At 48.4% G+C, this 26,260-nt stretch overlaps 2 protein-coding genes and 1 pseudogene across 2 annotated transcripts in view; 1 reads left to right on the top strand and 2 right to left on the bottom strand.

Moving 5' to 3' along the window:
- The window catches only part of LOC138797150 (oocyte zinc finger protein XlCOF22-like), a 483,239-nt gene that overhangs the window by 278,856 nt on the left and 178,123 nt on the right, over positions 1–26,260 (bottom strand). The window lies entirely within an intron of this gene.
- The window catches only part of LOC138797144 (zinc finger protein 271-like), a 91,028-nt pseudogene that overhangs the window by 45,026 nt on the left and 19,742 nt on the right, over positions 1–26,260 (bottom strand).
- Positions 16,757–26,233, top strand: LOC138797162 (zinc finger protein ZFP2-like). The gene is made up of 2 exons (XM_069976988.1): positions 16,757–16,889; positions 24,637–26,233. Exons 1-2 carry the CDS (start codon positions 16,757–16,759, stop codon positions 26,019–26,021), a joined length of 1,518 nt encoding a protein of 505 aa, XP_069833089.1. The 3' UTR covers positions 26,022–26,233.

The raw sequence follows: 26,260 nt of genomic DNA, 5'->3' as shown, positions 1-26,260 counted from the left end.
AAAAGCCATAGAGATACAGGGGAAAAAGATCAGTGTAACGTCTCTCCCTACAGAACATCTCAGAGCGTTACCGATACAACTAAATCTTACTCAGGTAAATCAGTTCCCTTGGCAGCAATGGACTGAGGAGATAAAGAAGGATAAAGGGCTATTGGAAATGTTACAGAAACAATTACAGAATGCTGATATTACTTTCCAACACCAACAGGGCCAATTGGAACAAATCCGACATGAATGGGATCAGATGTCAGGGTATAGTTGGTGGAAAAACTTAAAGAAATCAGTAAATATGTGGTCGAAAACTTCTGTGAATTCTGCTGCAGGAAACATATTATCTAATCCTATTGTTATTATTTCTATTCTTGTATTATTATGTATTATTTATCAAATATTCCTGATGTATAGAATGAAAAAATTGTATAACAAGGTAAAATTAGAGGTAAACAAAGGAGACAATATAATAAGAGAAATGGTGAAGAGAATACAAAATACTAAGTCTGTAAACAATTTGGAACAAGTTATACCACAAGCCAAGCAAAATAATACGATCCATGACAAAGTGTGACATGCGGTGACGGATGAATGTGATACGAATGTGATACGAATGGAGGAATGAATGGGTTTGCATGAAAATTTTATGCTTGGAAATTATCTCCAAAGCATAAAGAGGGGGAAATGTAAAAAAACTAATAACCGGTAACCCCATCTATAACATCTAACCTTATTAATGGCTGAATGGATCATATTATCTTTGGCATTAGTGGAATCAAATTATTATCATCCAAGATATATCTACACTGTATTACAGTCTCATTCTCTTCTCCACTCTCATATTGAGTATAGGGCTGAACTCTCACCTAGTAATTTCTTGACCTCCAAAATGGTGGATGACTGGAAGTCGTAATATGGTCGTGTCTAAATGGTCACGTGGGTAATGTATGGATCATAGTGAGATATAGCTACGTGTCCAGCTTGACCAATCCACTTGGAGCTTTGCCAGTATACCATTTTTGGGATATAAGTTGTACTGGGTGTAACCATATTTGGGCATAAGTGTATATATTTTCCCGGTCAAGAGAGTATATAGACTTAGAAGGTTAGTTGATTGGGGGGTCTTTTTGTATACCATCTTTCAAGAGAAGCCTCCACGCACATCTGGGGTTTGTTAGCCCCCACCTCAGGAATTCACCCAAGGAAGTTCTTTGTTCTCTAGCCAAATCTTCAGTCACCATTGGAAAGAGACTACATCCCCATCATTTTTGGGACTCTGAGACTTGAACCACAGAGACATTCTAAGACATTTGTAAGACTATTGCCTTATTTCTCTTATGATTGATACCCTGCTTATATGATATTTGTACCTCCTTTGGTGAAGAATTAAACCCACCATATTTTTACCTACAAGTTTTCTTCTGCCGTCCTGGATCATTCAAATTTCCCTCCAAAGCACACTTTTCCTTTTTTTTTAAACCTCAACCTTATTACACAGGCCATATAGATGTACACACTTGTGGTGTCCCACCAGGGTTGTTACTATTATTCACACCCTTCGCTAAAGTCTGTACTTTTTGTGTACAGACTTTAAGTAGTATTAAGTCTGTGTACAGGCTTTAAGTAGTATTAAGAGTTGACCACTAGATGTCGTTGTATTATATATTGATGTATGGAAGCTGCATGGCTGAAGGATCGCAAAGGGTTATTGTGTTTGTGTTACCAGAATCTGTAGACCAGTAGGATTTCTGTTTTCTTCTCTCCTATCACCTCTCTTCTCTGTTCTTCTATTGCACTCTGTTCAACCAATCACAGCGCACCCTACATGCTGTAGAGGAAGTTAGTCCCATAAGTGAGGGAGGAGCAAGAGCTTTCCGTTTGGGATGAACAGACGCAAGCTAGATAGCTCGCCACAGTAGTCCTATCTGGGCCCTTGCACTCTGCCAGGTCCCCAAATAGTCAGTTTTAGCCAGGACCCTGCATGGGTAGGACGAAAAACAGCACATTGTTACCACTTCTCTTACAAGTACTTACACAAACCACTATGCAGTGTTAAACCTCTCAGGAGAGGACCGGCCAAAAGATAACCTCAACCCATGCCACCCAAGTCACAGTGCAGGACAGTATCAACTATAGAGCTACAGAGCTAGGAACTGATCCGGGTGGAGCAAAGTTGCAGTAAGCCTATGAACTCCATCTCGCAGCGCAGGTATCAGCAGGGAACCCTCAGCATTCTGCTCATCCCAGGTAACAAGGTCTGGGACCCGTGTCACCCATTAGTATGGTTCGGCCAATGCTAGTGGGCATAAGGTGGTGTGAAGATTTCTTCTTCTACAAGTATTCTTCTATTGTATCCTCCAACATCCCGGCAGAGCACATTACTAAATGGGTTGAGACTCTCACGGCATCCTCCTCTCTGCTACTCTACCTCAGCACAACTCTACCAACACGACTATCGCCTACTCAGTGTTATGTTCAAGTCTTTATTTGAACGTTGTCAAGTGTATCTCAGAGCTCTTCTGTATAACCTGCTGCACATTTACAAGTAGTAACCAACTCAATGTTATCTCAGAGTCTGTGATTATTCACCACCACCTGCACAGCATACACACCGCAACCTTGGGACATCTCCCCTTTCTGTGGGTGGGGGGTCCTACTATCCGGGAGGGTCACTACACCGCTCTGGCTACCTGTGACTACACTATCCCAGGGGACCCGGCAGCAACCCGACAGAACACCGACCACAGGGGAGAAGGGTACAACCGGCCTTACACTATAACAGCAGGCGTGCCATCACACCTGTGTGCCCACCAGGCACTGGCGTCACATGACAAACCCTTAAGGTCCGGCTGTATCTGGGCCATCCACCACCGGAGTGGTGTCACACTACAACATTTAGCAAGTGACCAGCCGTCCCACCGCTACAACATCCTCGGGGGGTACACCACACAACCATTGCACTATAATGGCTGTGTGTATACTTAGCAGTGGTGTATATACAGGTGTGGACTGGTAAAGCACAATCCTCCTCTGTTAGGTGGCGGATGTATCATCTATATCTGTACGTGTATACGGTTACATTTCACTTCCTTCACTGCACAGATGTTGAGATAGATTTTTCAAAAAATTATTCAGCAATGTAAACTGACCAAAATGGGCTTTTTAGCCACCAATTCCTCTGTACCAAAGATTGATTAATCTAACAGATGTTCAGATTAATTGTAAAAAAAAATTATTCTTCAATGCAAACTGACAAAAATGGTCTTTTTACCCACTCCTGAAAAATTGGTACCATTGGTGGCAGCGAGAAGAGCCCAGCAGGGAAGACAGAGGTTGCGGTTCAATTAAATTAGGTAGCAGAACATGGCAGGAGAGATGGAGGCATTTAAAAAATAACCATTTGGAGGCCTACAAAGAGGATGAGGAGAAAGAGGTGTATGCAGTGTGCATCAAGCTCATACAGGTGTATTTCTCCACAATACATTCAGCTGTAACACTTGGAGCACTAGCTGTTGGCAGCCGTAGAATCCAATTTTTAGAAGCAGCAGGCACAGGAACTACAGACATAAGATGTAGTGTAGTGTATTTCACATTTCCAAGAAGACATGCTACAGTTTACTAGTCAGTGACATCGGCAACCGGGGCAACAAAATGGTTAGAGATCCACGCGTGATTCATATTTATAAATGTCAAACGATCCACATTGTCAGTGGATAGACGGATACGTTAGTCAGTTATCACCCCGCCAGCTGTGCTGAATGTGCGTTCCGAGATAACACTGGCTGCTGGGCAAGATAACATTTCTATGGCGTGTCGAGCAAGCTCAGGCCATTCATCCAATTTGGACACCCAGAAGTTCAATGGGTCAAGACCAAGTCCAAAACCAGCAATGTTAAGGGGCAGATAGTCATGGACCATGGTGTTAAGGCGGTCTCTGTGTGTCATAATGTTGCCCTGCCTTGTCGGCGTTGGTGAGGTGGTAAAAATTGATTTCCAGATGTCAGCCAGTAAGGTTCTGCCACACTGCCTGCTGCTGGTGCGGCGGCTAATTGTGATTCTACTGCTGCCGCGTTGCTGACGTCGTTCCGCCGTGACATTAAAATGTAGATACAAAACAATAACTATGGGCATAAAGTCTGAATAATCATAATTTCCGGGTCATCGGTGACCCGGAAAGCAATGGCGATTGGTGCTGTCAGAGGCAACACCAACCTCCATTAGTGTCCTGGATGGAAGTGGCCATGGTGCCAACCTGATAGGCCGGCCAGTACCGGCCAGCCCATCACGGCGATTAAAGTGTAAAAGTAAAGTTTTCCTGGGTTCTGCGCAATTCAGCTAGGTAGCTGAGGGGTGCAGAACAGGTGTGTGTGGTGTAACTGCATCATACTCACCTGATCCTGGCATCCCGAGCAATGATTCGGCGGTCCCGCCGCGTCCTCTTCTTCCGTCATCTAACTTTGCTCCAGTCGGCTCTTTGTCGTCTAACTTCGGCTCTTCGGGCTCCCCCGTCGTCTGTCTTTGGCAATCTTCGGCAGCTTCGCTCTACTGCCCCCTAGCGGCTTATCAGTGTACATTATACACTGATCGGTTTCTTTGGGGTAAAGATTTATTTATTTTTTTTATGCGCCCTAACGCCGCTGAGAGCTGATCAGCATCGCACGTAAGAGCGCTGCTGATCAGCAACTCCTCCTTTTTGGCATATGGGTTTTTCCCCACCTTTTGTATATCCTATACCTTTTCTATATCCTACCGCCACTGTCTGCTGATAAGTACCGCACATAAGTGCGGCATTTATCAGCAACTCCTTTCTTGGCGTAGGTTTTTTTTTCTTGTTGTTAAAAAAACGTGAAAACTACTACACTACATGAAATAAAGCATGTAATAGCACGGTCCGGCACACAGCCTCTCTCCATATATGGGCAGCAGGAGGGCGGTCTAATCTCTTCTGTGTCAGAGCACATGGCTTTCTATGTTGCTTATATGGTCAACAAAATGGCCGATTAACCCCTCTTCTGCCAGTGTGTATTAGTGAATGCAGTATTCAGCTGTTTTTTTTTTTTCTTATTCAAAGCTTTTATTAATAAGCAGTTTCATAATAGGGTACAGGAAAGGAAAAAATGAGAGTGCAGGGTAGTTCAAACTTCACGGTACAGTTCAATATACAAGAAATCAAACCTGCATAAAGCATATAGCAAAAATTCGCGATAGCAAACATAAAGGGAGGCATTTATTAAGTCCGGCGTTTTTTACGCCGGACTTAAAAATGCCCCCGCAGCTCCGGCGGTACAGGGATTTATGTAGAGGCGGACTGCCTCTACATAAATCCCGTGCGTGCCGTTGCGCACCGCTGAAAACCTACGCCAGCTGAGGACTGGAGTAGGTTTTCGGCGTACATTTGGGCGGAACGGATGATAAATCGCGCGGACTCTGAGTCCGCGCCCTCCGTTCCGCCCACTTCCCGCCTACTTTCCGCCCCCTTTCCGCCCCCTGGCGTACTCGGCGGAAAGTGCCGATTTGCGATTATTTTATTCGCAAATCGGCCATTTGCGTATAAAATAATACGCAAATCGGCACTTTCCGCCAAAAATCATCCGTCCGCCGGATGATAAATGCCTCCCATAGTGTATATGTATTCGAGCTCCTTCTACTTTTTAATGATAAAAACTATATAAAAAAAGAGGGGGGTATCAAAGAAAGGGACGGTGGATGGGGATAACAAGAAGGGAATAGGAAAGGAAAAGGAGGGAAATGTCAGCATGTCTCCCAAGGAGAAAAGGTAAGTATCATACAGAAGTCTAAACAATAACTTCACTTCCGACTACGCGGGGACCTGAGGGGCCTGAGGGATAGCCAAGGACTTATATAGAGGTGTGTCCAGAAATGCAGCCCAGGGAAACCACAAGCGTGCTACAGGAACGGTCCTGTTATGTAAGTCAGCCCTCAGTTCTTCCATTCTCTGTAAGTATAGAATCTCCATAAACCAGTCCGTCACAGTCGGGGGGTCCTCTGATCTCCATCTCCAGGGAATCACAGTTTTAGCGGCTAACAATAAAAACTTTAGGAGGGATTTCTTTAGCTTAGGGAGTGGGCCTGGTATCATGAACAATAAGAGCGTAGAGGGATCATTCGCTAGGAGAGTCCCTGTTATGGTCTGGATTATCGCGATCACTTCTGTCCAGAAGCTTTGCAAGCGGGTACATCCCCACCAGATATGGGACATAGATCCCCTAGAAAGCCCGCACCTCCAGCATGAGTCAGGGACCGAGGGGTAGATCCTGTGCAATAGGGTAGGAACCCTATACCATCTGGATAAAATTTTATAATTAGTCTCCTGGCCTCTTCTGGAGATGGAGGCCTTGTGACACAAGAGAAAAGCCTTTTCCCAATCTTCCGGCAGAAATGTGCGATTGAGTTCTGTCTCCCATCCCATTGAAAGGTAGTTTTAAACGAATCAGGTGGCGCGTTAAGCAGGGAATATAACAGGGATATCGTATGAGTGGGAGGGGTAGACTGTATGCAGAGGTCCTCAAACGGAGTCAGCTGTCTGTGCAAATGGAGGGGCTGGGTGATTGTGTGGTAAAAATGTTGCAGCTGGAGATATTGCCATCGCGTTCTGGGAGTTCTGTCTGGTATCGGGATTAGAGTATCATATGGGACTAAGGCGGATGTATCCATGACATGCCGAAAGAGTAGATCTGTACCTTTGGGCGTAAGTAGGAAAAAAGCCTCTGAGTGTCCTGCGGGGAAATCTAGGTTTCGTGTCACAGGGGTGAGCGGGCCATTGGCTTCATACAGAGGTAGCGTAGTCCGTAAGTACCTGAAGGTCAACAAGACAATTCTGGAAACCAACGGGAGGGACGTTAATTGTGACCCTGACCAGGAGGCGGTTCTAATCCATAGCAGGGAGGGCAGAGAAAAAGGGGAGAGATTTTTTTCAAACTTCACCCATAGCTTGGTGGGGGAGCGGTGAAACCCATCCAACACCCTGGTGGCCACCGCCGCCAAGTAATATTTGTGAGGGTCCGGAAGGGCCAAACCGCCATCCGACCTTGCTAATGTCAGGGTGGACCTCGCCAAGCGGGGACGTGTCCCTCCCCAGACAAACCGAGAGAAGAGACGGTTCAGACTGGCGAAGAATAAACGGGGAAGCAGTATTGGGACCGTTTGAAATAGGTACAGGAGTCGGGGCAGAAGGTTCATTTTAATAATGTTAATTCTGCCTATCCACGAGAAATCTTTTCGGTCCAACTTGGCAAGATCCACCCCAAACACCGACAATAGGGGGCTAAAATTCTGTTTCATAGAATCAGAGAACTTGACAGGAATATGGACCCCCAGGTACTTAAAGGAGGTCGAGCGCCATAAAGGAGGTCGAGCGGGAAAACGTTGAGTCAGTGTTAGTACGGTTGGCTGGGGCAGGTTTACATTAAGTGTGACACTTTTGGACAAGTTTATCTTGTAGTTGCTCACTACACTAAAAGCGGATAAGGTGCGCATTAATGCAGACAGGGACGTCTCAGGACTCGTAAGGTATAGAAGAAGGTCGTCTGCGAATGCAGAGGCTTTTAACTGCAGGGGTCCCACTGTAATCCCAGTTATTTCAGCTTGTTGCCTGATGTCCCTCATGAGATGCTCCATAACTAATACATATAGGATAGGGGAGAGGGGGCAGCCTTGTCTGGTGCCATTGTATATGCGAAAAGGTGTGGAGAGAGACCCTTTTATTCTAAGACATGCTTGGGGAGAGGTATATAACGCCATGATCCGATCCAGCATCATCCGACCCAGTCCTATCCCCTTGAGCACCCCTCCCAGAAAGCCCCAGTCCACCTGATCAAATGCCTTCTCTGCGTCCAAAGATAACAGCATACAGGGTGTTTTAGAGGCATGAGCATGGTGTATCACAGAGAAGGTTTTCAGGGTATTATCCCTGGCCTCTCTGGAGGGTACAAATCCGACTTGATCAGAGTGAACTAGGGCTCCCAGCAAGGGTGATAGTCTCCGCGCGAGTAATTTGGCATATAGCTTGGCGTCTGTGTTAATTAGGGAAATTGGCCTGTAGCTGGTGCATAGGTTAGGGTCTTTACCCTCCTTAGGTATCACGGTTATGTGGGCAGTAAGGAAAGCGGGGGGCAATGGGGAGTCAGACGATTGAAAGCAGCTAAGATATGGGGTGAAAGCTCAGTTTGCAGGAGTTTAAAGAACCTTGCCGTATAGCTGTCTTGCCCCGGGCTCTTACCGGAGGGGAGTGACTTAATGGCGGATGTTAACTCCTCTGAGCTAAAGGGCGTCTCCAGCTCTATAAGAGCGGCCTGATCCAGGCTCGGGAGTGCCGTGCGAGCAAGGTATTGTTGGACCGTCTCTTGCGTCGCAGCCAACGACTTATTTAAGTGGTATAGGCCCGAGTAGTAGTTTTTAAAGGCAGTCATTATCTCTGACGTCAGTCGGGCTAAAGTCCCCTCCGAGTTCTTCACTGATTGTATGTATAACGAGGCGCTTATTTCTTAAGGCTCTCGCTAGCATCCTGCCGGATTTATTACCTTGTTCATAAAAGGCACCTGCACATATCTGTCGGAACCTGAGGTGTTTGCGATCTAGGATTTTCGTGACTTCACTCCGTATTTTGACTAAGTCTCTGTGCACTCTCTCTTTTAAAGTCGCCTTATGTTCAAGTTCAAGAGCATGAAGCTCACGTAGGAGCGACGTAAGTTTACCTGCCACCTCTCTCTTTAACCGAGAGCCATGCCTGACGAGTATGCCACGAAGTACACACTTGAGGGCTTCCCATTTAGTTTGCGGAGGGGTGTCATCAGAGGCGTGATCAACAGCAAAATGCTGGATCGCAGCTTTCAGATCTGTCAGACAAAGAGAGTCATTTAGCAATGACTCATTAAGCCTCCAAGTGTATGTCTTCACGGTGGCCTGCGGCAGATACAGGGTGCATGTTATCGGGGCATGATCCGACAAAAGAATGTCTCCAATTGAGACCTCTTGTATTCTGTCTAGCAGATGGTGATGCACAAAGACGTAGTCTATACGACTATAACTCTTATGAATGTTAGAATAATGGGTGTAGTCACGTGTGTCTGGATGGGTTAGTCGCCACGCGTCACAGAGCTGCAAGCGGAAAAGATCTCGCTTAATCTTATTTCGCTTGCCATAGGGAAAGGAGGACAGACCAGAGGACGTGTCTTGTACCGGGCTAAGGGGAACGTTAAGGTCACCACAAAGTTAGTTGGCCCTGAGTGAAGACATTCAAAGCATCTAAGGTTTTGGATAGGAACGATTGTTGCCCATGGTTTGGCACATATATATTTGCTATGGTGTACACTTGACCCGCAATGGAGCACTTGAGGAACACATAACGTGCCTCGTCATCCGTCTACACCCCCAAAACTTGGCAGGAAAGGGATCTATGTGAAAAGATGGCAACACCTTTCGTCTTAGCGGCAGGGTTGCTACTGTGACACCACTGTTGATAATAACGGTTCTTAAAGGCAGGGACGCTATCTTGTCGGAAGTGAGTCTCCTGAACACAAAGAATCTGCGCTCCTGACTTGTGCATGGCACACAAGATCTGAGACCTTTTCTCTGGAATATTAAAACCTTGAACATTCAAGGTAGTGATCTTAAGTGATGCCATCATCAGTGATCCCTATGACATGAGACAAGTGGAGCAGCACATTAACCAAGGGGGAGACATGCTAACAAGCGGGAAAGAAGAAGAGAATAAACTAGATAGAAAGAGAAAAACATAAGCAGCAGCGCCCAAACAAAGGCAGCAAAAGTACTAACATGTACAACAATTGTACCACAAACAGCAGACGTAATGTAATCATCTGCAAACCTATTGGAGGGGTAGGTAACCAAAACAATACGGTTAGCGCAAACATCGGCCATAAACAATAATTCAGCTAATCAAACAACTAAACAGTAGGGGGGTTCAACAATATAATTGCGGCAGGGGCAGAGCTCTGACACGATCACCACGGGATAAGAGTCATAACTACAGAGTGCTCACATGTCCAGGGTTGGCTGCACGGCAGGAGACACAGGTCTAGGTTCATTTTAGGCATAAAGAGGAGAGCCTCAGAGCTCTGGGTCAGATCTAGACATACTTCTGCGTCTGCGCGGTGTGCCTTGTGGTCTGGGCGATCGGGGACGTTGAGGCTGGCGGCCAGTAGAAGGTCCCGGTTGCCCACCGTCCAAAATTGGGTTCTTCAGGATCGCTGCCCAATCAGGAAGCGGAGTGTATGGAAGATCAAAAGTCTGCAGGAAAGCAGGAAGATCCACTATGTCTCGTAGCGTGGCAGATTTATCATCACTTCTGGCATGTAAAGCGAAAGGGACGCCCCATCTGTATGGTATATTCCGCGATTGGAGGAGAGTGAGGAGTGGTTTCAGAGCTGCTCTCATACGTAAGGTGCGTCTAGAAAGGTCAGGGAATAGGAGGAGTTTGGCTCCATCAAAATCCACTTCAGGCAACCGTTGCGCTTTCTGCATAATTTCCTCTTTAAGGGTGCGTTCACACCTACCGGATCCGCAGCTGATTTTCATGCTGAGAGTTTGCAGCGAAATCAGCTGCGGATCCTGTACTGTGATGCTCAATGGGTCCCACACATGCAGGATCCGCTGCCTGCATTGGACCCGGCCCCTTTAACCCCTGCGCCGCCGCCAGCCACCCGCGGCTTACAGCCCCGCCCTCCCCCCCCCCCCCCGCACGCCTGATCGCCACCCCGGCCCCCCCGCACGCCCGATCGCAGCCCCACAGCCCCAGCCCCAAGCATACATCACCTGCTCAGGCCGTGGCTGTGTGATGCTCCCGGCTCCAGTGCTGCCGTGCAGGGGAGCCGGGAGCATCACTCAGCCACAGCCCGAGCACATGATGTATGCTCGGGGCCAGGGCTGCGGGGCTGCGATCGGGTGTGCGGGGGGGGGGGGGAATTTGCGGCAATCGGGCGTGCGGGGGTTAAAGGGGCTGGGTCCCATGCAGGCAGCAGATCCGCTGCATGTGTGGGACCCATTGAGCATCACAGTACAGGATCCACAGCTGATTTCGCTGCAAATTCGCAGCATGAAAATCAGCTGCGGATCCGGTAGGTGTGAACGCACCCTAATAGAGAAGTAATGTATCCTGCAGATGACATCACGTGGGCGGGATGGATCGGTGCTTGGCGAGCGTAGCGCCCTATGGGCTCTGTCAATCTCTATATGAGTGTCCGGCGGCCTGCCCAGTAACATGTTAAAAATACCCTGCAGGGTCGGGAGCAGGTCTGCTGTTCGGGTGGCTTCAGGCAGCCCTCTGATTCTAATATTGTTCCGCCTGTTGCGGTTCTCCAAATCATCTAGGTGCGCAAAGAGGGTCTGTTGCTGCTTAGAGTGGGCTGTCAATTGGGTTTGCATTTCAGCCACAGTATGTTGGATAGTGGAGTGGGAAGCCTCCAGATCATGGACTTGAGTTTGTAGGGAGGCAATATCGGCTTTAACCACTCCCAAGTCCTGTTTCCACACCGTTTTCAAGTCATGGGCCATAGATTCCATATCGGTCTTTGATGGCAGAAAAGCCAATAGGGCTTGCAGTTCAGGGTGTGCACTCAGAATAGTGGCAGCTTCTCCTCTATGGATGCCAGGAGACACCTGACCCTGTTGAAATCTCTGCTGGGGAGAGGGGGTGGGGCAATCTGCATCCAGGGCACCCCTAGCAAGGGGGGCACGAGGGATTCAGGGGCACTGCTCGCGTGGTCATGGTGGGAGTGTGGGAGCTGAGGCTGTGTGGGAGCACCTCACTAGCAGTCACACTTGTGAGCAAGGCAGTATGGGGGGGAGCGAGCACTGGAGTCGGTGACCGCAGATGGTTGTCAGCAGGGATGATGTTGTCAGACGGCACCACTGTGGAAACAGGTATCCCTCCACTGTATCTGCCCGCCAGTCACTATACCTCAGGTTTGTCAGGGCAGACTGGTCTGCAGGACTCTGGCGAGATGGTGTCTGGCCTGGCAGAGGTAAAGTCTCCTGATCACAGGGCGGTGAGCGGCAGTCAGGAGACGCTGCGGTCTGCGGCTCGAGCGGCTGCTGGGGGTCACAGGTCGCGCGCCTGCAAGATGGCAGCGTCCGGCTCAGTTCGTGCTGCCAAGGGCTGGCGTGTCTCCCGTCCCTCACCGGCTCACCGCTCCGTTGCCTCCCAGGCATGTTGGGCGGTGCGGTATCCGGCGGTCGGCTCCCAGTCGCAACAGTCACGGCCGCACTGCGGGTCTATCTCCTCTCCTGCGTGTTCGGAGGTGGACAAGATGGCGCCCGCGCCTGGCCTCCGCCGTCCGGATCCTCCGGTAAACTCGCCAGCGGCTGAAAGAAGTTTGAGATGGGTGACACCGGGGTCTTGGGTGCTGGTGGCCTCTTCCTGGAGGATTTTGCTCTCTTTAGCCCCATATAGTGGTGCATTAGCCCCCTAAAACGCTGCGGCAGGGCAGGGAGCTCTCAGTCCATGCGTCCTCTTCCTTGCATGGCAAACCACGCCCCCCGCAGTATTCAGCTGTTTTAAAGTGACTGTACCACCAGGCCCAGGCTGAAGCACTGGAGGCGGCCGACCCACCCTTAGTGGGAAGAAACTCCAGCGCCTCCATGACGTGACTCTATTAGAATCAATGGAACCCTATCATAGAGGGGCGGGTGTTACCTCCCACTAAGGGTGGGTCGGCCGCCTCCAGTGCTTCAGCCTGGGCCTGGTGGTATAGTCACTTTAAGCTGGTAAAGGTCACTGGCAAGGGTTGTGCGTAGCCTTAAAGAGGACCTGTCACCCCCGGTGCCGGGGTGACAGGCTCCCGACCCCCCGCTAGAGCCCCTCATACTTACTTGATCACTGAGATGAGTCTGACGCTCATAGAGAATGAATGGACTCATTGAACGTTGGACACATCTCAGCGGTGCGCGCGCCGGGCTTCCCGCGGGAATATCTCTGTCTCGGGACCGGCCGAAGAAGCAGGACCTGGCGCGATCAAGCAAGTATGAGGGGCTCTAGTCTGGAGCCTGTCACCCCGGCATGGGGGGTGACAGGTTCCCTTTAAAAATGGCTGGATTTTCCCCATATGGTAAGTGAGCCTGTGTACTTTGAAATGCCAGGGCCGATTTTCAGTCCCAGTCCGGCCCTGGCCACGTTGGCTCCTACTGTTTGTGTGTCCCCAGTTTGTAACATCTCTGTTCCAGATCCCTGCCCCCAGCCTAGCCGTGATCCCCTTTCCTTCTTCCCCCTTCCTTGTGAGGAATGGACTTAAGGTAAGGTACAACTGTGGACCAATCAGAGGAAAGCAGGAAGACCCGGACTGATCCGGAAGGATTGGCATATGCAGGAGAGACAGAAGTTTGGTTAGTGACGTATTGTCACAAAATGGCGGCAGAAGACGGGGGTTGACAGTCAAATGGAGGAACTCAGGTTTTCAACTCCTTGTGGGGAGGAGCTGGGACCAAAAAGAAGACCAAGCTGCAGGAGCCCATTATGGAAGTATATTGCAATGTTATATAACTTTACCTAACCCTTTCCTTGCAGGTTAATTTTATTTCACTGGAGTACCCCTTTAAACTCCTCCCACATAAGTCACATAAGCGGGATGTCATCTAGTGTACATAGACTCACTTGGAAATAGCATCTACCAGATCAGGGGTCCTCAACTGGTGGACCACGGTCCGAACCCGGACCGCGGAGGCCAGCTGTCCGGACCCCTGGTCAGACCTCCAAACCGCCCCGGATCCGGTCCGTTCCGGGACAGTTAGGAGGTCCCGCTCCCCACCGCACTGCCTCCCACCCCATAGGCGTACTGTCCTTTGGTTGCAGTACGCCTGTGGGACTGGGGGCAATGTCGGTCCGGCCCCCGGCTGATACGCGCTCTCTGAGGACGTCCCGGGGATTCTCCAGCAGAGCGCGCACCACTGACCTCAGTGTAGGTACCGGAAGCACAGGCTAGCGGCGTACACTGAGGTCACTGGTGCGCGCTCTGCTGGGGAATCCCCGGGACGTCCTCAGAGAGCGCGTATCAGCCGGGGGCTGGACCGACTGGAGAAGAGAAGACAGGCGCAGCGGGGGAGCGAGGTGTTAGGTGAGTTGGGGTTTGTTTGTTTTTTGTCAGGGGGCCATCTATAAGGGTAGAGTGCACGGGGGGCTATATACTACAGGGGGAGAGCACAGGGGGCTGTACACTACTGCGGGGAGATCACAGGGGGATATATACTACTGTGGGAGAGCACAGGGGGGCTAAATACTATTGGGGGGAGAGAACAGGGGCCTATATACTACTGGGGGGACCTCACAGGGGGCTATATACTACTGGGGGGAGAGCACAGGGGGCTATATACTACTGGGGGGAGAGCACAGGGGGCTATATACTACAGGGGGAGAGCACAGGGGGGCTATATACTACAGGGGGAGAGCACAGGGGGGCTATATACTACAGGGGGAGAGCACAGGGGGGCTATATACTACTTGGGGGAGAGCACAGGGGGCCTATATATACTACTGGGGGGACCTCACAGGGGGCTATATACTATGGAAGGACCTCACAGGGGGCTATATACTGCAGGGGGAGAGCACAGGGGGTTATGAACTACTGGGGGGACCTCACAGGGGGCTATATACTACTGGGGGGAGAGCACAGGGGGCCTATATACTACTGGGGGGCACCTCACAGGGGGCTATATACTACTGTGGGGAGAGCACAGGGGGCTATATACTACTGGGGGGAGAGCACAGGGGGCTATATACTACAGGGGAAGAGCACAGGGGGGCTATATACTACTGGGGGGAGAGCACAGGGGGGCTATAAACTACAGGGGAAGAGCACAGGGGGGCTTTATACTACTGTGGGGAGCTCACAGGGGGGGCTATATACTACTGGGGGGAGCTCACAGGGGGCTATATACTACAGGGGGAGAGCGCGGGGAGGCTATATACTACTGGGGGGAGCTCACAGGGGGCTATATACTACTGGGGGAGCAACAGGGGGGCTATATACTACTGGGGGAGCAACAGGGGGGCTATATACTACTGGGGGGAGCAACAGGGGGGCTATATACTACTAGGGCAGTCACCCCCTTTGTACCTTATATCAAAGGGCTGATGAGAGAGAAAAAATGCCAGTTTTGCCGCTAATAAGCAGCAATTCTGTATGTAAATAGTTGAACGTTTGTGATGTTCAGCTCGGACCTTCACCTGACTATAGACCCCGGTAAGTGACCTTCACTAACAGTTGTTGAGTACCCCTGTACCAGATAGATAGATAGATAGATAGATAGATGCTGGAGGTGTAGGACCTGTGATGATGTCACAATCATGTGACCAGTACATGTGGGGGCGGAGCTCAGCAGTGCAGGAGAGAAGAGATGGTGGTGAAGGACCTGTGATCATGTGACAGGAGTGGGCGGGGCTCCCCACACACTGCACTGCCAGGACCTTATACCCTTCTATATGATGGAGAAGGACAGGAATGAGATCAGTAAGAGAATATTACACGTCACCTTGGAGATCATCCGCCTGCTGACCGGAGAGGTAACTTCTCTAGATTTCCACCATTGTTGTCTGGGCTCTTTGGCCCCTCCCTCCCTCCCCCGCTCTATGTTCTGGATCTGGTCTCCTCTTTGTAGGTGCGGTGGTCTCCAGCACTGACCCCAGTAGTCCAGATGTGTCTCCTCCTCCTCCTCACTAGAGCTCTATACAGGGGGACAATCTCCTCTTTGTAGTGAGGAGGAGGCAGGAATACTGGGCTCAGTCCCCTCATTGTCTCTCTCCATCCCCAGGATTACACCATAGTGAAGAAGACATGGGGGGAGGGTGTGGCCTTCCCCCAGGAGTCAGGAGGGCGGAGCAGGGCCCGGGGCCCCATCACGGAGCCTCCATCACTGATACATGAGCAGAAGATCCTAGAACTCACCCACAGGATGACTGAGCTGCTGACTGGAGAGGTGACACTGGGGAATGCTGGGAGATGATAGAGTAATCCAGGAGGCAGCAGGCTGGGGGGGATGACTGTGTGATCATTGTGTGTGTCAGGTTCCTATAAGGTGTCAGGATGTGGCCGTCTATTTCTCCATGGAGGAGTGGGAGTATGTAGAAGGACACAAGGATCTGTACCGGGGGGAGCAGCCGCTCATGATGGAGGATCAGCCGCCCGGCCTCACAGCACAAGGTAAGAGGAGACCTTCCTGATGCTAGAGAGCAGGGGGGAGGGGCCCCTACATCCTCATCCTCCTCCCATCCTCATCCTCCTCCTCCCATCCTCCTCCCCCTCCTATCCTCCTCCTCCCATCCTCCTCCCCCTCCTATCCTCCTCCTCCCATCCTCCTCCTCCTCCCATCCTCCTCCTCCCATCCCCTTCCCATCCCCCTCCTCCTCCCATCCCCCTCCTCCTCCCATCCTCCCCCCATCCTCCTCCTCCTCCCATCCTCCTCCTCCCATCCTCCTCCTGATGACATGTAGCAGTGTATAATGAATTGGCTCCCTGTGTGTTCCCTACAGATGGAGGCAGTGACAGGAATCCACCAGAGAGGTGTCCCCGTCCTCTGTATTCCCAGGACTGTCCAGAGGGAAATGTCCCAGCAGACAATCAGCAGGTAGATGAGGCTGATGCTATAGCACTATATCTCTATAGCGCCCCCCGGTGCTGGTGGTTGTTGCTCCTGCACTCATAGATGTGATGAGGCTGATAGATACATGTTGCTGGTTTCTTATGTTGATGTGTTAGATTTTCCCTCCTGTCTGCTGGATTGTACTGAATTGTTCTATATGTCCCATCAGGGGGGAGATCAGGTGACTAATATTAAAGTGGAGGATGAAGCAGAAGAAGAGAGGATGAGGGGCGATCCCCCGTGTATGAGTGAGGTGAAGGAGGAGGAGGCGCCGGCAGCTGCTATACCAGGTATGGGAGGATGGAGTTACACAGGGATATAAGGGGGGGCTCCACCTTACAGCTACATTACAGTAATCCCCCCCCCTGTGTATATATGTATAGTGCAGTATAGTGAGGAAGGTCACAGGAATATTGTCAGGGACGGGAAGGTAGGGACATGACACAACAGTGAGCCCTGACGCTGAACCCACCAACTGTCCCTACCTACTTGCCTTAAACGGCCCTAGGCAGCCGTGGACAACCATGAAGATGTTCCCTGTACTGAATATGTGCACACAGAAAAAAACAGACAAACAAACACAATATGGCATAGTCAAGCGAGGTCAGAACCAAACGGGCAGTGCAGTACAGAATCAGGAAACAGTCGGATAGTCAGAAAGTCAGGCCAGAGGTCAGGTAACAAAGTCAAGCAAGCAGAGGAATTAGGTACGGGCAGCGCAGGAATTGACAAGGGGAACTGGGATCAGGGTATGAAACCTAATAGCCAGCACTGGGACTCTGCCTCAGCTTTGTTTTATGCTGACCAAGAGCCCGGTCCGGATCCTCATTGGACCGGTTCTCTGACCTTCCACTTTGCAGACAGGCAGAGACCAGTCAATCACACAGACTACTCAGCTGCATTATCAAGTCCAGCAGAGCTCAGCTTAACTCCTGAATAGCCAGGAAGCTGAGAGGCAAGCTGGAGTGTCACACAAAAGTAAAAACAGGCCCAGTTCACACCAGGCTAGTGCACATTCCTGACAGTACCCCCCTCTTACGAGGGGCCTCTGGACCCTTATCCAACGGACCAGGCTTGGAAGGATTATGTGCATGAAATTGCCGAACTAGACGTGGGGCATGCATGTCCTTCCCAGAAACCCACGTACTGTCCTCTAGACCAAAGCCTTTCCAGTGGACCAGATACTGTATGGAACCCTGTACTCAACAAGAATTAAGAATTTTCTCCACCTGATATTCCAGCTCCCCCTGGATGACTATTGGAGCAGGAGGAGTAGACAAAGACACGAGAGGAACATACCTCTTTAGGAGTGCTTTATGAAATACATTGGGGATACAGAAAGAAGCAGGCAATTGTAATCTAAATGTAACAGGATTAATCTCCACAATAATGTACGGACCAATATACTTGGGTGCCAGTTTGCCCAACTGTACCCGTAAACTTAGGTTCCTAGAGAGCCAAACCTTTTCCCCTACTACGTATTGATGGCCAGGTATGCATCTTTTATTGACATGTTTCTGAAAAAGCTCTTGGGCCTGGCCTGGTGTGAAGTGAGACGTTTGGTTTGGTCCAAATACATGAGGTTTTTGTGATCAGTGAGAACCACTACCTTATGTTTTTCTCCATCGAGAAGTGTTTCCAATCGTCAAAGGCCATCTTTATAGCCAACAACTCCCTATTCCCTATGTCATAGTTGCACTCTGCCTTGGAGAACTTCCTCGAGAAGAATGCAACGGGTTGGAGGTTGGTAAGAGCTGCGGACCCCTTAGAGAGAACAGCTCCTACCCCCACCTCGGGTGCGTCCACTTTTACTATAAAAGGATGCGCAAAGTCCGGCTAAATCAGCAGCGGATTCTCTGAGAAGCACCGCTTGAGCCTGTCAAATGCCAAGTTAGCATCAGGGGTCCAAGTTACCAGATCTGCCCCCTTCTTGGTTAGATCGGTAAGAGGTTTGGCTATGAGCGAGAAGTGTTTAATAAATTTCCGGTAATAATTGGCAAAACCCAAGAACCTCTGTAGAGCCTTGAGGTTATTGGGTCGCTCCCAGTTCTTAATGGCTTGGACCTTTAACCCCTTAGTGACCGCCATGCTGCCTTTTCACGGCGGTCACTAATGGGCTTTATTCCGATGTGTACGCCTTTTAACGGCTTACGCATCAGAATGAATTGCCGCCCGGCGGCGGCTGCAGGACGGAAGATCAGCGGTCACCCCCTCCTGTAACTGTCCGGAGCGGAGGATTCTCCGCTCCGGGCAGTTTAACCCGTTAAATGCCGCTGTCAAAGCATGACAGCGGCATCTAACGGGTTCCGGGCGGCGCCGCGGGTATACTGACCTGATCAGAAGTCCCGCTGCAAAGTCCGGTCCCCCGACGGTCTCCATGGTGATCCCAGGGTCCTAATAAAGGCCCCCGGGCTCACCATGGATAAGCCTCTGCTCAGCCATACAGAGGTATGGCCGAGCAGATGCCTGTCAGCAAGTAGCTGACACATACTCAATACACTGCATTACAATAGTAATGCAGTGTATTGAGTATCAGTGATCAATGATCACTGATCAGTAGTGCACTAGTGTACAGTAATGTACACTAGTGTAAAAGTGAAAATAAAAAAGTGCACCAAACACACAAAACACCCCCCAGCCCCCCCAATAATAAAAATGCATTACATTAACCATACACAATAAAAAGTTACATAAAAGTGATAAAAAACACAAATCCTATACATATTTGGTATCGCCACGTCCTTAACGACCCAATCTATAAAACTATATCAATAATTATATCGCACGACACACGCTGTAAAAAAAAAATAAAAAAAACAGTACAAGAATAGCTGTATTTTATCAATCCACTTTAGAAAATACGTCATAAAAGAGATCAAAAAGTCATATACATATAAAACTTGGTATCAATAGAAACTACAGATCTTCCCGCAAAAAATAAGCCCAAACCAGCTCTGTCGCGCAAAAGATAAGAACGCTATGGATCTTGCAATGTGGTGACAGTTTTTGTGGGTTTTTGCTAGGATGATAGTTTCTATTGCGCCAAAGTGGTAATAGTTAAAAAAACCTACACAAATGTGGTATCGCCGTAACCGTAGCGACCCAGAGAATACATGTATTATGTTATTAGTGACCGCCGATACGGGTTTTTACGGCGATCACTAATGGGCTCTATTCTGCTGCCATCAGCTCTTTATGGCAATGGCGCAGAATAGTGCAGCGGCGCTGGTAAGGCCCGCAGCCCCCTCCTCTCAGCTACCGGAGGTCGCTGAGGGGTTGGGGCAGAGTGTGGGGTCACCCCAGATTGCCAGTAACCACCCCAGATAGCCCATAACCATTCCAGACAGCCCATAACCACCACAGATTGCCCGTAACCACCCCAGATTGCCACAGAATGCCTGTAACTACCCCAAATTGCCTGTAACCACCCCAGATTGCTCGCAACCACCCCAGATTGCTCACAACCACCCCAGATTGCCCGTTGCAACACCAGATAGTCAGTGAACACCACCAGATTGCCATCACCACCCCATACAGCCAGTAAACACCCCAGATTGCCCGTAACCACCCCAGATTGACAGTAACCACCCCAGATTGGCACAGACTGCTTGTAACCACCCCAGATTGCCCATAACCCCACCAGATTGCCTGTTGCCACCTCAGATAGCCAGTAAACACCCCGAGATTGTCCATTACCACCCCAGATAACCAGTAAACACCCACATATTGCCGGTAACTAAAATGACACTCCTTCTCTTCTGAGCCCTGCTGTGTGCCCATGCAGTGGTTTATGCCCACATATGGGGTACCATTGTACTCTGGATAACCTCCGTTACAAATGTTGGGGTGCTTTTTCTCCCCTGTTCCTAGTGAAATTGAGAAATTTCAAACTAAACAAACATGTTATTGGAAAAATTCTATTTTTTTCATTTATACAGTGTAGTTTTGAAAACTTTCCTCCAATACCTGTGGGGTCAAAATGCTCACCACACCCCAAGATGAATTCCTTGAGGGTGTACTTTCCAAAATGGGGTGACTTTTGGGGGGGTTCTATTCTGTAGACATTACAGGGGCGCTGCAAACGCACCTGGCGCTCAGAAACGTCTTCAGAAAAATCATGCACTGAAAATGCTAATTGGCGCTCCCTTCCTTCCGAGGCCCGCTGTGTGCCCATACAGTGGTTTATGCCCACATATGGGGTATCGTTCTACTCAGGAGAACCTGCGTTACATATATTGGGGTGAGTTTTCTCCCCTGTTCCTCTTGAAATTGAGAAATTTCAAACTAAATAAACATATTATTGGAAAAATTAAATTTTTTCATTTTTACTGTCTTCTTTTGAATACTTTCCTCTAATACCTGTGGGGTCAAAATGGTCACCACAGCCCAAGATGTATTCTTTGAGGGGTGCACTTTCCTAAATGGGGTGACTTTTAGAGGGTGGTTATTCTGCTGACACTACAGGGGCTCTGCAAACGCACCTGGCGCTCAGAAACTTCTTCAGCAAAATCTGAACTGGAAATGCTAATAGGCGCTCCTTCCCTTCTGAGCCTGGCTGTGTGCCCATACAGGGGTTTATGCCCACATATGGGGTACCATTGTACTCAGGAGAACCTGCGTTACAAAATTTGGGGTGCATTTTCTCTCATGTTTATTATGAAAATGAGATACTTTAATCTTAACAAATATATTATTGGAAAATTTCTATTTTCCATTTTTTTCTGGCCTAATTGTGAATACTTTCCTCCAGCCCCTGTAGGGTTAAAATGCTCATTATACCCCTAGATTAATTCTTTAAGGTGTCTAGTTTCCAAAATGGGGTCACTTATAGGGGGTTCGAGTATACAAGCCTCCTAAATCAACTTAAAAAAAGAACTGGTCCCTAAAAAAAATCAGTTTTGGAAATTTCATAAAAAATTTATAATTTTCTGATACATTTCTAAGCCGTAACACCCAAAAAAAGTGAAATATGTTTACGAAATGAAGCCAGAATAAAGAGGACATATTGATAATGTGACTTACTAACTAATTTTTGTCATGTGACTTTCTTTTTTTAGAAGCAAAGAATTTCAAAGTTCGTAAAGTGCAAAATTTTCAAATTTTTCATTATAATTTCATGTTTTTCACAAAAAAACACACAAGACAGTGACCAAATTTTGCCACTAACATAAAGTACCATATGTTACGAAAAAAACATTCTCAGAATCGCTAGCATACGTTAAAGCATCACTGAGCTATAAGCGCATAAAGTGAGACAGGTCAGATTTAGAAAAATGAGCCTGGTCATTAAGGCCCAAATAGGCTTGGTCCCTAAGGGGTTAAAGGATCCATACTAAATTAGTTAGAGGTGATGTTAGACCCTAAAAATGAGACCTCCTGAATTCCAAATTGGCACTTAAACAGCTTGGCACATAACTGATTAGCCCTCAAAAGCTCCATGAAATGCGGACATGCAAAAAGCTTGCAAGTGAAAAAGACCAGTCGGGGGAAAAAATTAAAATATCATCTAGATACACCACTAAGAAACGACCAAGGTGTCTGCGGAATACATCCTTCACAAAGTGTTGGAAGACTGTCGGATCATTGCATAACCCAAATGGCATAACGAGGTATTCGAAATACCCTTCAGGGGTATTGAAGACGGTCTTCCATTCATCACCTTCCTTAATCCGGGCAACTCCTCCACTTTACTCTCATTAAATACGTCCGCATAGTCAGCCAAAAACTCAGAAATCTCCCCCTCCCCAGGGAACATTCCGCAAGTGTCACAGCAATACAGTGGGGAGCACACTTAGGCCCCCACCAAACCAGTTCCCTGTTGGACCAGTCGACCAGGGCAACCCCAGGATAACATCAGAAGACAGATTATCCATAGTAAGAAAATTCACAGACTCCACATGTACCGACCCCACTTTACTTCAGGGTAGGGGGTAATGTACCGTATGTCCCATTGAGCAAAGGGGGCCGAGTCAGCTCCAGTGACGTTCACTGGACACCTGAACCGAAAGGCACATGCTTCCAAACCAGACCAAAACTTGGGGTTAATGAAATTGGCTGACCCAGAATCCACCTGGGCGTACCCAGAAATGCATCTTTTCCCCAAAACAAAAGATATAGGCAGTAACAGTTTGTTCCTTTGAACGAAGTTTACCTGTGAGCCTGAGTGACCCCTCGATAGTCGCTCAGGTACTGGAGTTTTCCGACTGTGGTTCCGGCATGGAAGGACATTGTCGGACCCGATGTCCCGCTTTTCCACAATACAGGCAGAGGTTGTTCTGCATACGATGTGCTCGTCTGGCCTTGGCATCTGTGACATCCATTTGCATAGGTTCTTCCAAAGTGGGTAAAGTAGGACAGGAAGGTTTAGGGAAGGAGGTCAGAGACAAGGGGGTTTTGGCTTGGTCTGGGGTACCTCTCTCCCGCTGTCTGTCCCTCAAACGTCGGTCCACCCATATGGCTAAGGTCTCCTCGAGGGTGTCAGGAGTCGGGTAGGCCACTAACATGTCTTTCAGTCGGTTGCTCAGCCCAGCCCAGAATTGGAACCGGAGGGCTAAGTCGTTCCAAGTGGAAGGACCGTTCCTCTGCCTAAATTCTGAGCAGTAGCCTTCCACCGGACGTTTGCCCTGCTGTAACATAGTCAGCTGAAGCTTGGCATACAAAAACCCCAATGCCGAGAACAACCAGTCGACAGTCTGCAAGTCTGGGGAGTCAGATGACAGGAAGAAGGCCCATTCCTGTGGTCGCCCCTGGAGAAGGGACATAACTATGCCCACTTTCTGAGCCTCATCTCCAGAGGAGCGAGGACGCAACCTAAAAAACAGCTTACATCCCTCCCGGAAGATGCAGAAACTTTTCCTGTCCCCCTTGAATTCTTCCAGGAGATGGACGAGCGGCTCAGGAGGTGCCAGGGGGCCGTCTCCTGTTCCTGTACCCTTTCAGCCAGCTCCTGTACCATGGTGTTGAGCTGCTGCATCTGGTCCACTGAGCTGGTCATGAGATTCATGTTGTCTGTAAAAACAAATCAGGTAAAAATCGGATAGTCAAAAAGTCAAGCATGAGGTCAGGTAACAAACTCAAACAAGCAGAAGAAGTTAGGTACAGGGGTTGCAGGGACAAGGGGGAGCTGGGACCAGGGTATGAAACCTAATAGCCAGCGCTGGGTGACTGCCTCAGCTTTCTTTTATGCTGACCATTGGACCGGTGCACTGATCTTCCAGGTTCCAGACAGGCAGAGAAACCAGCCAATCACACAGACTACTCAAGTCTAGCAGTGATCAGTTTAACTCCTGTATTGCCAGGAAGCTGAGAGGCAAGCGGGTGTGTCACACAAAAGTAACAGGCCCAGTTCACACCAGGCTACTGCACATTCCTGCCAGATATAATGGGGGTGGGTGGGGGGGGGGGGTGTTCACCTTACAGCTAGGACCTCATTGTCCTTGCATGCAGCTCTGTCTCATGGCACATTATCTTGTTCAGGCTGGAAGGACATTTTTATTGCTGTTTTTAGTTTTTTTGAGCTACAAGTCAAACAAAACACAGCACTTGCTGAGCTCAGGGAGACCAGCGACAAAGAAATCAAATGGAGTACTCACTAAAGAGTCTGCATTGATGCATTGCCCCCTATAAATTTAAATATGCAAAAGAAGGGTCCATGGAGTCTCAGTTACGAGTCTCAAAACACGGGAATAGCCAGATATCTCTCCAGGGGAGGAAAACCTATTGCCAAGGGGGGTGCCTCCCAGTGGGGAGATCACCAAACCACCCTGATACGTAGCCCCCTAAGTCCCACTCGGTTGTGAGTATTGGAACATAAATAGGGAAACACCAGGGTGGCCCCTGGAGGGATATCTGGCTATTCCCGTGTTTTGAGACTCCACTGACCCTTCTTCTGCCGAGAAGTCGACCTAAAAACTGATGGATCTCCTCTCTCTCTTCTATCGTACAAAAAGCCGCTGAGGCTGCCGTTCAGCATGATAGAGATGGCAAGCACTTCTCTCATTCTGACAATTCTCATCGTCTTTCTCTCACCCCTCACAGAGTTTCCAGAAAAGAATCTCATGGAAAAATTTACGGAGCAGCACTCCTCAGGAGAAGCCCTCCTCCCCCTTACTGTACATCCAGGACGTCACACTACAGATCTATCATATAATCCTCCTGACCATGAGGAACCTTCTCCTGACCGCTCACACACTGCGACCACAAGGACCGGTCACAGAGGAGGGGAGAGGATGCAATGTGATGAATACAGAAAACCGTTTACAAAAAGATCAGATGTTTATGAACATAAAGGAAATCACACAGGAAAGAAGCCATATTCATGTTCTGAATGTGGGAAGTGTTTTATGTATAAATCGCAGCTTGTTCCACATGAGAGAAGTCACACAGGGGTGAGGCCATATTCATGCACAAAATGTGGGAAATGTTTTACACAAAAATCAAATCTTGTTACCCATGAAAGAATTCACACAGGGGAGAAGCCGTATTCATGTTCACAATGTGGGAAATGTTTTATTAATAAGTCAGACCTTGTTACACATGGGAGAAGTCACACAGGGGAGAAGCCATACTCATGTTTTGAATGTGGAAAATGTTTTATACAGATATCCCATCTTGTAAGACATGAAAGAAGTCACACAGGAGAGAAGCCATTTTCATGTTCAGAGTGTGGGAAATGTTTTACCCAGAAATCACAACTTGTTTCACATGAGAGAAGCCACACAGGAGAGAAGCCGTATTCATGTTCTGAATGTGGAAAATGTTTTGTACAGAAACCACATCTTGTTTCACATGAGAGAATTCACACAGGAGAGAAGCCATATTCATGTTCAGAATGTGGGAAATGTTTTACAGTTAAATCACATCTGGTTTTACATGAGAGAGTTCACACAGGAGAAAAACCATTCTCATGTTCAGAATGTGGTAAATGTTTTACAGATAAATCGCATCTTGTCAGACACCAGAGATGTCACACAGGGGAAAAGCCATATTCTTGTTCAGAATGTGGTAAATGTTTTTTAAAGAAATCAAGTCTTAGTTCACATGAGAGTGCCCACACAGGGCAGAAACCCTTTTCATGCTCAAAATGTTTGAAATGTTTTGTTACTGAAACGAGTCTCAAAGATCATGAAAAAAATCACAGGGGAGAAAAGCCACATTCATGTTCGCAATGTGGGAAAAGTTTTACTCGGAAATTGGCTCTTGTTGAACATCAGAGAGTTCACACGGGAGAGAAGCCATTTTCATGTCCTGAATGTGGGAAATGTTTTAGCCAAAAATCAAGTCTTGTTAAACATCAGAGAATTCACACAGGGGAGAAACTGTATTCATGTTCAGAATGTGGGAAAGGTTTTATTAGTAAAGTCAAACTCCGTGATCATCAGAGATATCACACAGGAGAAGCCATTTTCATGTTAAATATTTGAAAATATAAAAAAAAAAACACATTTTAAAATGGATCAGAAAATTCATATATTTAAATTCCTGTCAATTGGAGTGTGAGGAATTCTCAAAGAGAAAAAATGTTTTTCTTTTCCTTTCATCCAGTTATTGGCAGAGGTGTTTGGTGGGGTCGGTGTGGGTCTCCCGAATGACATTTATCTGAGAGGAAATGTGAGTGGGATCTATGGAGGAGAAGAAGGGTCAGAGCCGAAGGGCTAAATAT

This window comes from Dendropsophus ebraccatus, chromosome 7 (assembly GCF_027789765.1).
Source record: "Dendropsophus ebraccatus isolate aDenEbr1 chromosome 7, aDenEbr1.pat, whole genome shotgun sequence".
Taxonomy (NCBI): Eukaryota; Metazoa; Chordata; class Amphibia; order Anura; family Hylidae; genus Dendropsophus; species Dendropsophus ebraccatus.
Note: the sequence above shows the minus strand (reverse complement) of the source record. Positions and strands in the feature narration are given on the sequence as shown.